Source organism: Pantherophis guttatus, chromosome 1 (genome assembly GCF_059756535.1).
Source record: "Pantherophis guttatus breed Tessera chromosome 1, ASM5975653v1, whole genome shotgun sequence".
NCBI classification, from domain to species: Eukaryota; Metazoa; Chordata; class Lepidosauria; order Squamata; family Colubridae; genus Pantherophis; species Pantherophis guttatus.
The window spans coordinates 117433158-117445485 of record NC_142063.1 but is presented as its reverse complement, the minus strand read 5'-3'; the positions used below and the strand labels follow the sequence as shown (position 1 = coordinate 117445485).

At 42.2% G+C, this 12328-nt stretch overlaps 1 protein-coding gene across 6 annotated transcripts in view; it reads left to right on the top strand.

Annotated features, from left to right (window-relative positions):
• Window positions 1–12328, top strand: part of LOC148116550 (unconventional myosin-X-like) — a 63999-nt gene that overhangs the window by 6139 nt on the left and 45532 nt on the right. For all 6 annotated transcript variants that reach the window (XR_015731088.1, XR_015731087.1, XM_034433811.3 and 3 more), the window contains exons 3-8: window positions 2684–2813; window positions 3449–3567; window positions 6126–6272; window positions 7424–7524; window positions 7867–7933; window positions 11087–11179. Coding sequence is in view for 4 of the 6 variants with exons in the window: in XM_034433811.3 (XP_034289702.2) it covers window positions 2684–2813; window positions 3449–3567; window positions 6126–6272; window positions 7424–7524; window positions 7867–7933; window positions 11087–11179 (657 nt within the window). In the remaining 2 variants the exon portion in view is untranslated. The remainder of the gene's footprint in view (window positions 1–2683; window positions 2814–3448; window positions 3568–6125; window positions 6273–7423; window positions 7525–7866; window positions 7934–11086; window positions 11180–12328) is intronic.

The window sequence follows — 12328 nt, the reverse complement described above, 5'->3', positions numbered from 1 at the left end:
TCTAACAGGACCAGGATAGAGGAGCAACCCCTATCCCGAGCCCTCCAGAGATCATCCACCAACGCGACCAATGCCGTTTCCGTGCTGTGCCCAGGCCGGAAGCCGGACTGGAGCGGGTCTAGATAGACAGCTTCATCCAGGTACCGGGGAAGCTGTTGCGCCACCACACTCTCAACAACCTTCGCAACAAAGCGAAGGTTGGAGACTGGACGATAGTTAGCCAAAACAGCCGGATCCAGAGAGGGCTTCTTGAGGAGGGGCCTCACAACCGCTTCTTTCAAAGCGGCCGGCAGGACCCCCTCACTCAAAGAAGCGTTAACAATCTTCTGGAGCCAGCCTCGTGTCACCTCCCGGGAAGCCAGTACCAACCAGGAGGGACACGGGTCCAATAAACATGTGGTCGCGTTCAGCCGTCCCAGGACCCTGTCCATGTCCTCGGGAGCCACAGGATCGAACTCCCCCCAGATAACACTCTCAAGACCTGCCTCAGTCATCCCGTCCGGACATACCCAGTCAGAGGCCAGTCCTTCCCGAATCTGAGCGATTTTGTCATACAGATACTGCACAAAGTCCTCGGCTCGGCCCTGCAAGGGGTCATCCCGCGTTTCCAGATGGAGGAGGGAGCGGGTCACCCTAAACAGGGCGGCCGGGCGATTATCTGATGACGCGATAAGAGCGGCAAAATAACTAGATTTCGCCGCTTTTATCGCCACTAGGTAGGTCTTAATATGAGACCTCACCAGTGTTCGGTCGGATTCGGAGCGACTGGTCCTCCAACTACTCTCCAGGCGTCTTTTCCGGCGCTTCATCTCCCTGAGCTCCTCGGAGAACCAAGGAGCTAGGTGAGTTCGGTACCGGGTCAGAGGCCGCAAAGGCACGACACGGTCCAAGGCCCCGGCAGCCGCACTATCCCAGGCGGCCACCAGGTCCTCAGTTGAGTCATGAGCCAGAGTCTCAGGAAATGGCCCAAGCTCCATCTGGAACCTATCAGGGTCCATCAGGCGCCTGGGGCGGAACCACCTGGTCGGTCCCGCCTCCCTGCGGCGGGGTGCAGCGGTTAGAAAGTCCAGTCGAAGGAGCGAGTGGTCAGACCATGACAAGGGTTCGATGACTATATCCCCTGTATCAAGGCCACTCAACCACTGACCAGAGACAAAAACTAAGTCCAGAGTGTGTCCACCCGTGTGAGTGGGGTCATGAATTAACTGAGTAAGGTCCATGGCCGTCATGGAAGCCATGAACTCTCGAGCCACCTCAGACGTTTCGCCGACAGATGGCAGGTTGAAATCCCCCATGACTAGAAGTCTGGGGGTACCAACCGCCACCTCAGCTATGACGTTGAGCAGCTCGAGCAGGGCCGTTGCCACGCGGCAGGGAGCCAGGTACGTGATCAACAAGCCCATCTGTACTCCACGACCCCACCTCACAAAAAGGGACTCACATCCGGCTATCTGTGGAACAGTGGTCTCCCTCGGATCAAGACTTTCCTTTATAATAACCGCCACCCCCCCGCCCCTGCCCTGAGCTCTCGGCTGATGGAATGCTCGGAAACCTGGTGGGCACATATCCACGAGGGGAACCCCCCCCCTCATGGCCCAACCAGGTCTCCGTAATACCTGCCAGGTCCGCTCCCCCCTCCTGAATAAGATCGCAAATGAGGGGGGCTTTATTTACCACGGACCTGGCATTGCATGACAGCAGCCGAAGGCTCGGGCCCTGAGAGTCTGAACAGCCTGGGATACGAGAAGGGCTATGGGGACCGGGGCGTGCCACCGCTCGAAGATAGCGAGTGCGCGCCCCCACTACATGATGCGGCCCCCTGCTCCCACCATATCTGCCCCTCCCACTCAACACATTGATAGAAAAGCCCTCGACAGAATGGACTCTGATGTCCCCCTTACCCCCGGAATCTACACCCTCCGTGGCCCCACTAACAGCTGGGCCGGACCCCTCCCCCCGTGGGTTAACCCCCAAACCCACACAACCCTCCCGCCCCTTAAAATCCCTTAAAAATCTATCAAAAAGTTTCCCTAAAAAACCCCTTAATCCCCTTTTTGCAGTATGCCACCTCTCGGGGTGCCAAAGCCCGTCATAAAGGTAGGCCCTTGATAAAGTGGAGGGCCACACCTGCGAGAGGGGGGAGTCTCGCAGAATAAGAATTTAGAAGAAACATGGAAGTTGCAATAAGAATTTAGAAACATGTGAATGAGAGCTATGATTCTTTTTGGTATTATTGAAACATTAAGGTTCCATTCCACACAATTGAGTGTTACACAACATATTCCTTAAACCTCTTGAAAGTAAATTTCACTACGTATTGTAGTGCTCCATCCTACTAAGTGGGTTTGGGTATCTAACTTTAATTTATAACATCATTACAGTGAATGTACAGAGAACATCTTTACAGAGGATGTACAGAGAACTTTCTTAATACATTATAGAGAAGATGAATGTATTAGCATAGCATTTGAATTATCATCTTAAGACCAGAGTAAGAGCCATTATTCTAAGCAAGGCTTTTATCGTGATTCCTCCTTCATGGAATTTGTTTTTCCAGTGCTACTTTGCATAATCTTTTTTAAACACAATAGTATCAAGTAACTGGAAGCACTAGTTAGCTATCTGTACAGAAACACCTGGCTTCTTGAAAGTGTCATAATGATTCTGAATGTGTTTTGAACAGACTGCATTTGAAGTCATGGGATTCAGTTCTGAAGAGATCAGAGACATCTTCAAACTTATATCTGGCATTCTACAACTTGGAAACATTGAGTTCATGACTGCTGGAGGAGCTCAGATTACCACAAAAACTGGTACGTGATGCTTATTGTGAATGAATCCTCACCTGGAATCTGCTCTTCCCTCGTAATTGTGGTGCATACCAATAATTAAGCAACTAGACTATTGTGGCCTTTTTATATTTTTCTGCATTGCTGACAGGTAAATGGATTCCCAGGATTGCAGCTATTTTCCAGTTTAAAATTTAAAAAACAAATTCCAAGTTGGTTTATGAAAGGGTTTATGTATGTATCTTGCCTTTGTGGTGTTTCCTAACCAATCTGTTATTAAATTTCTCTGTCTCAGTAGATCAATGTTCTCTTTTCATTTAGTTGCTTAACAAATGAATAAAGTATTTTAGCATCACAGTGGAAAAGAAGGGTTTGTCTTTAACAGTATATGTTACAGAGAACAACTTTCTTCCCTTCTTAAGTGCCAAGTAACCATACTCTGGGTTTTCCACCTTGAGGAACAAGGATCTCTCAATTAAATTTTGGGAGAATAAATATCTCAGAGCTGTTGTCACATACTAATAAAGTCTTCTTAGCGTAAGATCTTCACCATTGTTGCTTAGTTTCCACTTTGTGAAGAAGTTTGCGTAACTTATGCTTCCTACCAAAAAGAGAAGTAACATCTCTTATTCTCAGTTCTCAATTGTCTTGTCTCCTAGTGCTGCATAATGTCAGTGAACTGCTTGGCTTGGACACCTTCCAGTTGTCTGAGGTACTTACTCAAAGATCCATGTTTCTACGTGGGGAAGAAATTAGCTCTCCCCTCACTGTGGAACAGGTGAGTTAGTCATTAGCTGCTTTGCAGTTCATATTTGCTATGAAGGGAGATTGCCCCTGGATGGCAGTATTCCCATAAGTATTAAAGGGAAACGTCACTTGAGGGAGGCCTTGATTTGATGATACATTACTTATTCCCAGAAGAGAAGGATTCCTGGAACATTCTTAGTGCTTCAGGACTTAAGACTTAAGAATAAGCCTGGGTCATAAAGGCAGCTATTGGAATGAAAGAGAGAATGGGTGGATCAGCTTGGTTAATAGATGGATGCCATGGATGTTGGTACAATGTAAACAAGGACATGTGGAACAATGTTTATGAAAAAAAATTAATAGGCGGATTTTACAGAACTCACCCTGCAAACTACACTTGTAAAAACTCTTTTTAGAGGATGCAGCAAAGAAAAGCACTAGACAAATGTGAAAACTTGTAAATAGAAGAATTCTGCTTATGTATTGGCCGAGAAACAAGGTGGATTTGGTATGGTGTATCTTTCTCTTCACTAGCTTTCCTCTAAAGCAGCGGGACCCCAATACTGTTGCTTGCTTTCATCTAGCAAGCTGCCTGTTAACACACAGCATGGCAATGTTTGACACAGACCACTGTCTTGTGGGGCTAGTATTTGTGAGGCTCCAGGTTCCATGAAATGGAACAGAGAAGTTCCACAGATTCTGTATCTGTTGTAAATTCTAAAGAAAGAAAAAAGTGCAAAATACTTCCTTAGGAAGTCAGAGAATTCTTATAAGGTTTGAATGAACTCTAGCTCTTTACCTGATGATGGAATCAAGCTCCTTGAATCAAGCTTGACTTCTGGTGGATTTCTAGACACATTGATGTAGTTTTCCTGGCAGAAATATGGAAATATTTAATCATTGCCGCCTTCTGGGGGTATTTTTCATTTTCCCCATCTAGCCACAGTCCAGATAATTTCTACTCATATGCTACTTAGCTCCTAAAATGGACTAATTGCATTGAAAAGCTAAGACTCCAAAAATGCCAAAGTCTAGCTTTGGTGCTTGTATAAAACATGAATATAAGCAAGAGGGTATCGTGCATAACTCTTCCCATCATTGACTGGTGCAAAAATAGCAAGCTAAGGTTCTTAACAGTAAGGGTAACCTTTCTTTGCTAATTAGGCTTCTTGCTTCTAAATGGCCCTTTTCTCCCTCCAGGGACAGCAGTCAGCTGTTGTCAAATTCCATTTTGGCTGAGAAGGCTGGAGATCTTAGTCAGCTTGCATTGTACTCAAAGCTCATTACCATTCCAAACTTTGACATTTGGAGTATGTTAAGCAGAAGGAGCTAAATACAGTCAATGAAGGCTTTGACAGAATGCCTATGGCTGTGTGTCTCTGTTGCCCCTGCCTGTGTCCCACTGCTGGATATGGAAAGATAGGCACTAATCTGAAAGATGTAACTGAGATGTTGGATGACTATGCAGTCTGACCACTAGGGTTCCCCTTGTCTTTGTACTTCATTAAGGGAATTGGCAGAGGCCTTAAATACTGTATATGTTAGGAGGAATATGTAGCTGCCCCATATATCTTCAATAATGTTTAGTTAGAAACCTCAAATAATTTTGCCCAATTCTTCCCTACCTTTACTTTCATATATTGCAACCAATGAATTGGAAGGAGTACAGCAGAGGTGGTATTCGGCAGGTTCTGACCAGTTCTGGAAAACTGGCAGCGGAAATTTTGAGTAGTACGGAGAACCGGTAAATACCACCTCTGACTGGCCCCACCTCCATCTATTCTCCCCATCTTTAGCCTCTTTCACACACATAGGCAATAGTGATGAGATGTTTAAGCTATCTAGAACTCAGTTCTCAGAAATAATGGCTTAAGAAGTAATTGTGAAGTCTTATATGAACAAAGAGGAATTGAAGGGGTGAGCAATGGAGTAGCATACTAGGAAAAGGTTCTGTTCATGAAAGTTTTGTGTGTTAAGGAGAAAACTAACCTAGTCTTCTAAATGTAGAGATTTTTCAATTAAAAATACGTACCAAAAGACTCCAGTTTGTAGTACTTTAATCTAACTGGTCGTAGTTGGAATGAAAAGACTTGATTGGTGAGAAGCAATTCATTTTGGGCAATGCAGGCACTAGGTTTTCCCGTCTTTCCTCTTAACAATTCATTTTCCAGTAAGCATGTTCAAATGCTGAAGTTTTTCTGGCTATGTCTACTTCGTGAGGCACCTAATAATATGCTACACTACAATTGTCTCAAAAGATGGCAGCACTAATCTTGTCTGGCTTGGACGGTAAGCATGCTCTGCTTTGCTTAGTGGCTGGATGGGAGACCAGCAGGAATTAGTAGGGCTGTAGACAAGACTGGGAAGTTGAAATTGAAGAAACATCTTAGAAGAAAGCCATGACAAATTACTCCTGTATTTTGCCAGGACAGTTTTATGGATATATCCATTTAATCACCCTGAGTTCAGCTTGATTCTTGTAAAACATTACTTTTTTTTCCCTAGCTCTTTTTCAAATGATGTAATTTATTTCCCGTCATGCATGACCATGATAAGTGATAAAATGTCTTCCTCCCTATTTGCTCCTAGGCTACTGACTCCAGAGACTCTCTTGCTATGGCCCTTTATTCACAGTGCTTCTCATGGATCATTGGAAAAATTAACTCAAAGATCAAAGGGAAAGAAAATTTTAAATCTGTGGGAATCTTGGATATCTTTGGTTTTGAGAATTTCCAGGTCAGAAATTAAGCTGTTGTAGATCGTAGCAAAGATCATATAGATCTTTGTAGATTGTCGTTTGTAGACAAAGATCTACAATCTTTGTCTACAATCTATGTATTGTAGATCATGGACAAAGATAGTAGTGATGCATGTAAAAAAATAAGGTGATATCTGAAGATGGGATGGGATGGGATGGGATGGTGGTAGTGACACAGAGAGGATGATCAGCAAGATAAGGTCCTCAAGAAAGTTCCGAAACTTGGATAATGAAGTTTTTTTGGTCTATGACTGTATACATCGTGGGATGTATTATGGGAATGATTCATAAGGGCATGAATATTTATTACAGCCTTCCTATAGATATGTCAGGACTACAAATGCCAGTTGTCACTAATACATGATGGCTTGCGCTTAATAAGTGTTGAAATCCCAATAAATCTGAAAGACAGAAGGTTATTATAATCTGTTATAATAGATGTTTCCCCTTGGGTATATGCACATGTTGCCTTAAACACACATAGGAGTTTGGGTTTTGTTTTTGTTTTGTTTTCCTCAAGACCAGGGGTATCAAACTCAATTTCATTGAAGGCCACATCAGGGTTGTGGTTGACCTTGGGGGCTAGGGTGGGTGTAACCAGGGTGAACATGGCTAGCTCGACGTCAACCGTGTTGGGGGTGCCTACGGTGGCCTGAGCGCTCTGCCTGCGAAAACGAGTTCCAGAGGTCTGTTTTCGGCTGCGACAGCTTCCTGCAACCCTTTGCCAGCAGAAACAGAGCTTGGGAGGTCTGCCCACGGCCCTCACAAGCTCTGTTTTTGGCTGCAACAGCCTCCCGAGCTCCATTTTCACTGGCAGAGGCATCGCGGGCCAGTCCTTTGCTGTTTCTAGGGCAGCCCCACGGGCCAGATCTAAGCACTCCACAGGCCAGGTCCAGCCCACAGGCCTTGAGTCCTTACTACATCTTTTGTTTTCTATCTTACATTCTATGTTTTGTGAAGTTTTGTGCCAACCCTTGCATCAATTGACAGTTTAGGGCATAGGCTGATGATAAGCACATCCACCAGCCCATCCTTGTTTCCCCGGTTCTTTGCAGTCTTTGAGGGAAATAGGATTTTCCCCAGATCAAGATGAAAGGAATTAATTATTGGTTTCTTTTGTCATGGACAGGCAAATCGTTTTGAACAGTTTAACATTAACTATGCAAATGAGAAGCTCCAAGAGTACTTCAACAAGCACATCTTCTCCCTGGAGCAGCTTGAGTACAACAGGTAGAAAAATGAGACTATCAAACATCTCTTGTTTTCATTTCTCATTCTGGCGATTAGGAGAAGCCTTGCTTTTGGCTAAAGGATGAGAAAGCTGCTTAAAAGAGGAAGAGTGTTTGGTCACATACATTCTACCATGTGAAAGAGTATTAAGGAAATGGTACAGTATTATCCTTTTCTCCACTGTATGGAAGTTTTACATAATCAGTGCTTCTTTTTAGTTTAAGGGTGGTACATTTATTCCTTTCTTCATTTTTCTCTTTCTTCTGTAACTGCAATGATTTGTGTTTTTTAACTCTTTTCTGCAAATGAGTGCTTAATTGGCTTTGTATTTTTCTTTGGCAGAGAAGGAATCATCTGGGAAGCCATTGATTGGATGGATAATGCAGAATGCTTAGATCTTATTGAGAAGGTAGGTCCCTTACGCTGAAGGGACTGGGGGAAGTAGGGATGGAAGGACCTTTACTCATTTACCTCTAATTATGCTTGACCCTTGAACTGGAATAAAAGGACACATTTCTGTTAAGGACATCCACAGGTCACAAGATTTGGTTCAGACTCCAAATTGATAATTTATAAGATGGTCCACTTCATCTGAGACTAGTTGGGAGTTGACCAAATCAACTTGAAACATTTCATTTAAAAAAAAAAGAGGTCAACCTGAAAGCCGTGGTGGCACAGTGGCTAGAATGCATTATTACAGGCTAACTCTGCCCACTGCCAGGAGTTTGATCCTGACAGACTGAAGGTTGACTCAATCTTTCATTCTTCTGAAGTCGGTAAAATGAGGACCCAGATTGTTGAGGGCAGTATGCTGACTCTGTAAACTGATTAGAGAGGACTGTAAAGCACTATACACAGTGATGGGATTCAGCCAGTTCGCACCACTTCAGGTTGTTAACTTTCTGAGCAGTTTGGTGAACTGGTTTTTGGAAGAAATCATTAGGGCAGAGAACCGGTTGTTAAATTATTTGAATCCCACCACTGACTATACATACTGTATATATAGTAGTCTAAGTGCTATTGCTACAATTATTTTAATTTCTTGATGAAATTAAAATAGCAAGTAATACTAAGCCTTGTAAGAAGATAATGCTTGCCAAATTAAAACAAAATCTGAGAAGTTAAATGATTCATGCACTAATCACCTCCTGCTTTGCCTGCTGCAACCTGCTGTACATGGGGCTAACCCTGGAAGCTACAATTGGTCCAGAATGCATTCGTGTGAGCAGTTATGGGTTAGGATTGTATTCCCTATTTTTTTTTTATTTGATTTATATGCCGCCCTTCTCCGGAGACTCAGGGCGGCTTACAATGCATTAAGCAATAGCCTTCATACTTTTGTATATTTATACAAAGTCAGCTTATTGCCCCCACAAACTGGGTCCTCAATTTACCTACCTTAGAAAGGATGGAAGGCTGAGTCAACCTTGAGCCTGGGGAGATTCAAACTTACAGTAATTGCAGGCAGCTGGTGTTAATCACAATGCTATCAGTCTGCTGAGCCACCAGGCCCCTATATTTTAAAAAACATCACATTATCTCTCCTTTTGGGGAAAAAATGGTTTGGTGAATATTGAAAATGTAGTTTCTCCTGTCAAATAGGTATAAAATCAGATGAACTTGAAAGATTGTTTTTTCGTCTTTTTCTGTGTGGTTTTTTTTTTTTTAGTTGTACTGCTTTTTCCCTTTTTCCCCTTGTTCTTAAAATGGAACAAGCACCACAATATTTCCAACTGAAAGGATTAGAAATGTCAATACTTAAAGCAATTAAGTTGCATTTGTATATTTATGGCAAAATGGCAGAAAACAATAAACTGTCACATATTCTATCCCCCCCCCTCCCCATACTCACACACACATACAAACACATGCATATCCTCATACAAGACCCAGGAGATTGGGGGCATCTTGGCTAAGAGTTTAAGCGATAAGTGTATTCCAAAACCTGACTTGGCCTTTGAGTGGCATGCCATAGGTCAAAAAAAGAATTTGATGCAGTGCTTAAGGTGCTAAGCTAGAATTTCAGTTACAGATTGTTGAGAATATTTGTAGCTCAGGTTGTAGGTTTGGCAGGGATCCAAAGACCTATAATTGGGTTCTAGGCCTTCCTTAACATGAAATCTAGTTGGTTGACTTTGTACCAGTGACTCTTTTAGCCCAACCCTCAAAGAGTTGCTGTGAAGAGTTGCTCTGGAGCTGAAAATAGGCAGTAATATTAAGTATGTTCACCGACTTTGTGTGTGTGTGTGTGTGTGTGTGTGTGTGTGTGTGTGTGTAAGAAGAAGAAGAGGGGGTCTAAAGTAACCAAATTAAATTTAGAAGCTGATCTTTGCAATGACATTTTTAGTAACAGGTTTCCCGAGTTACTAAGAGAGATGGGCATGCAAAAGGATTGCCTTTAGATAACAGCAGCTTGGAAATCATTAGTAAAAAAAGGTTTGCAAAAACTTTGCTTACTCATTTTTGCTCTTCAGAATTGGAATGATCATTTGGGCATATTTTGGATAAAGAACTTTCATTTGCAGGCAGCTTTCCTATCTTCACAAAGGTAGAAAAAATATTTCTCCTTTGAAAAAGAAAAGTAAAAAACTAAGCAGAGGAGAAGCATGGAGCTGGTTTCAAAATGGTGCTTTGGGATATCAATTTTTTGGAATTCCAACATTGATGAAATGAAGTTGTGCAAATGTTCACGACTGAGTGTTTAGGAGAGGGAGTGGAACAAGAGATAAATTTCAAATGCTTATGTCAACCGAGTGCTCAAATCTATAAAATGGAAGTACATTTTAGGATTTGCTGTTCTGTTTTGGGTGTTTCTGCCAAAGCGAAACATCCCCATTAAGAGAAAATACAAATGAAGATAAAATAAAGCACAATTTGATGACAGAAGGATTATGAGGTTGTCTGAATGGTCCATTAAATAACCCTAATGAGCACTGCACATTGAAGCATCAATCAAAACTTTATAAAAGACTGGAAACTCTTTATAAACTTTTTACTGAAAATGTATAAAAATGAACTGGTGATTTCAGGATTTATTGATTCAAAAGATCTTTTTATGGGAAGAAGGGAATAACGATCTCTAATTTAGAAGGGTGAAGAAGATGGTAATCATTCTATTTGTAACTGCTGCAAAGAAATTTAGAAGTAACTTCTTTAGGTATTTTCCCCTCTTTTGTTACCTTTCACTGTTTATTTTATTTTGTTTTCTGTTTCTGTAGTTTTTTAAAAATTAAATAAAATCTTATAATGAAATTTCATTTAAAAAAAGGGGAAAAAAAGCATTTTAACCAATCTGGATAAACCTTGAATTGTTATATCCTTATGGCTATTCCTCACTCTCAGCATGGTAGGAATGTTTGGTCAAGTGGAATACAACTGTGAAAATATGGTTTTTAGCCAAATCTAAACTCTTCTAGAATTAAGATTTGACTACAGTACCCAGAATAATCCATTTTAGTGTATCTACCTTGCTCTTCTAAAGCTCCGGTTCCCCTTTGGGTTAGCAACCCACCATGCTGTTTGTGGCAAAGGGTCTACCTTTCTCTTTGTAATTCGATTGCAGAAACTTGGCTTGCTGGCGTTAGTTAACGAGGAGAGTAGATTCCCTAAAGGCACAGACAGCACCCTCTTGGAAAAACTGCACAACCAGCATGGGGTAAGTAGGCATGCATACACACCACTGCATTTCAGTTGCTTAATTTGGGCTTGGTTGTTTTAAGAACTGAGATAAACACAGCAAAGAGGGGAGGGAGGGAGGGAGGGAGGGAGGGAGGGAGGGAGGGAAGGAAGGAAGGAAGGAAGGAAGGAAGGAAGGAAGGAAGGAAGGAAGGAAGGAAGGAAGGATCAGACCAAAGTCTCTTGAGATTTAATAGAAAGGCAATCCAAATTCTCTTGGCCATCTGTCAACTGCCAATGAGATGAACAAAGAAGATAAATATTAAGGAGGAAACATTTATTTAATTGCATTGGACCCATTCAGAGCTATAAAACTTCAAAACCAGATCTGGGAATTGGCCATGGGAAAAACTTATCACTAGAATTATCTCTATGTCTAGCATCAGCAAGTAGCATGTCCTCTGCATTTTGGAGCAGCTTACTCTTTATAAATAGCTACAAACTTAGAGGGCATTGCACTAATATAACTTTGATATTATAATGTATATTGAACAGGAACCAGTTCTGTATCTTCATTCCATGTGTCTGCTGAACAAAGAAGAGATAGGAAGATCAAGCCAGGCTAAGGAAGCTATTTTGGCTCACTGGCTGGACACCTTCTGAAGGGACACTTGATCTTTTGTGGTGGGGCCCCAGTTGCTTCTCCTCCCCAAAGGCTGCCCACTAATAACATGTGGATCTGCAGACTTTCACTAATCATGCTTGTTTCATTAGAAAAAATGAAAGGCAAAAAGCTCCACTTCAGAGTACTTGCCAAGGAGGAGATAAGAGTATTCCGAAGGGTATAGTCTCAAAGTTCAGAAAATGCCACTCATACTGTTATTAATGGAAAGAGAAACCCTCCAGGTATATAATATACTTAATTTCAACATTTTAAACTTTCTTCCCTTTCAACTTGGCTGTGTTTAGCTTCATTCATCATCAGAACCATGTGGATTTTTTAACAAGGTGCAGGGGAAGAAATCAAGCAGAACCTGAAATTCACATTTAATCTTTTCTGTTTTCCTTGGCTGGAATTCTACACTAGCTCTGTCATATGATAAAAAGGTTGCTCAGGCGATAAAGCTCAATTAGCTCTCTTCGGAGCAAAGCAAACAGAGTTCTTTCTTAAGCAAATGACCCTGAGAAA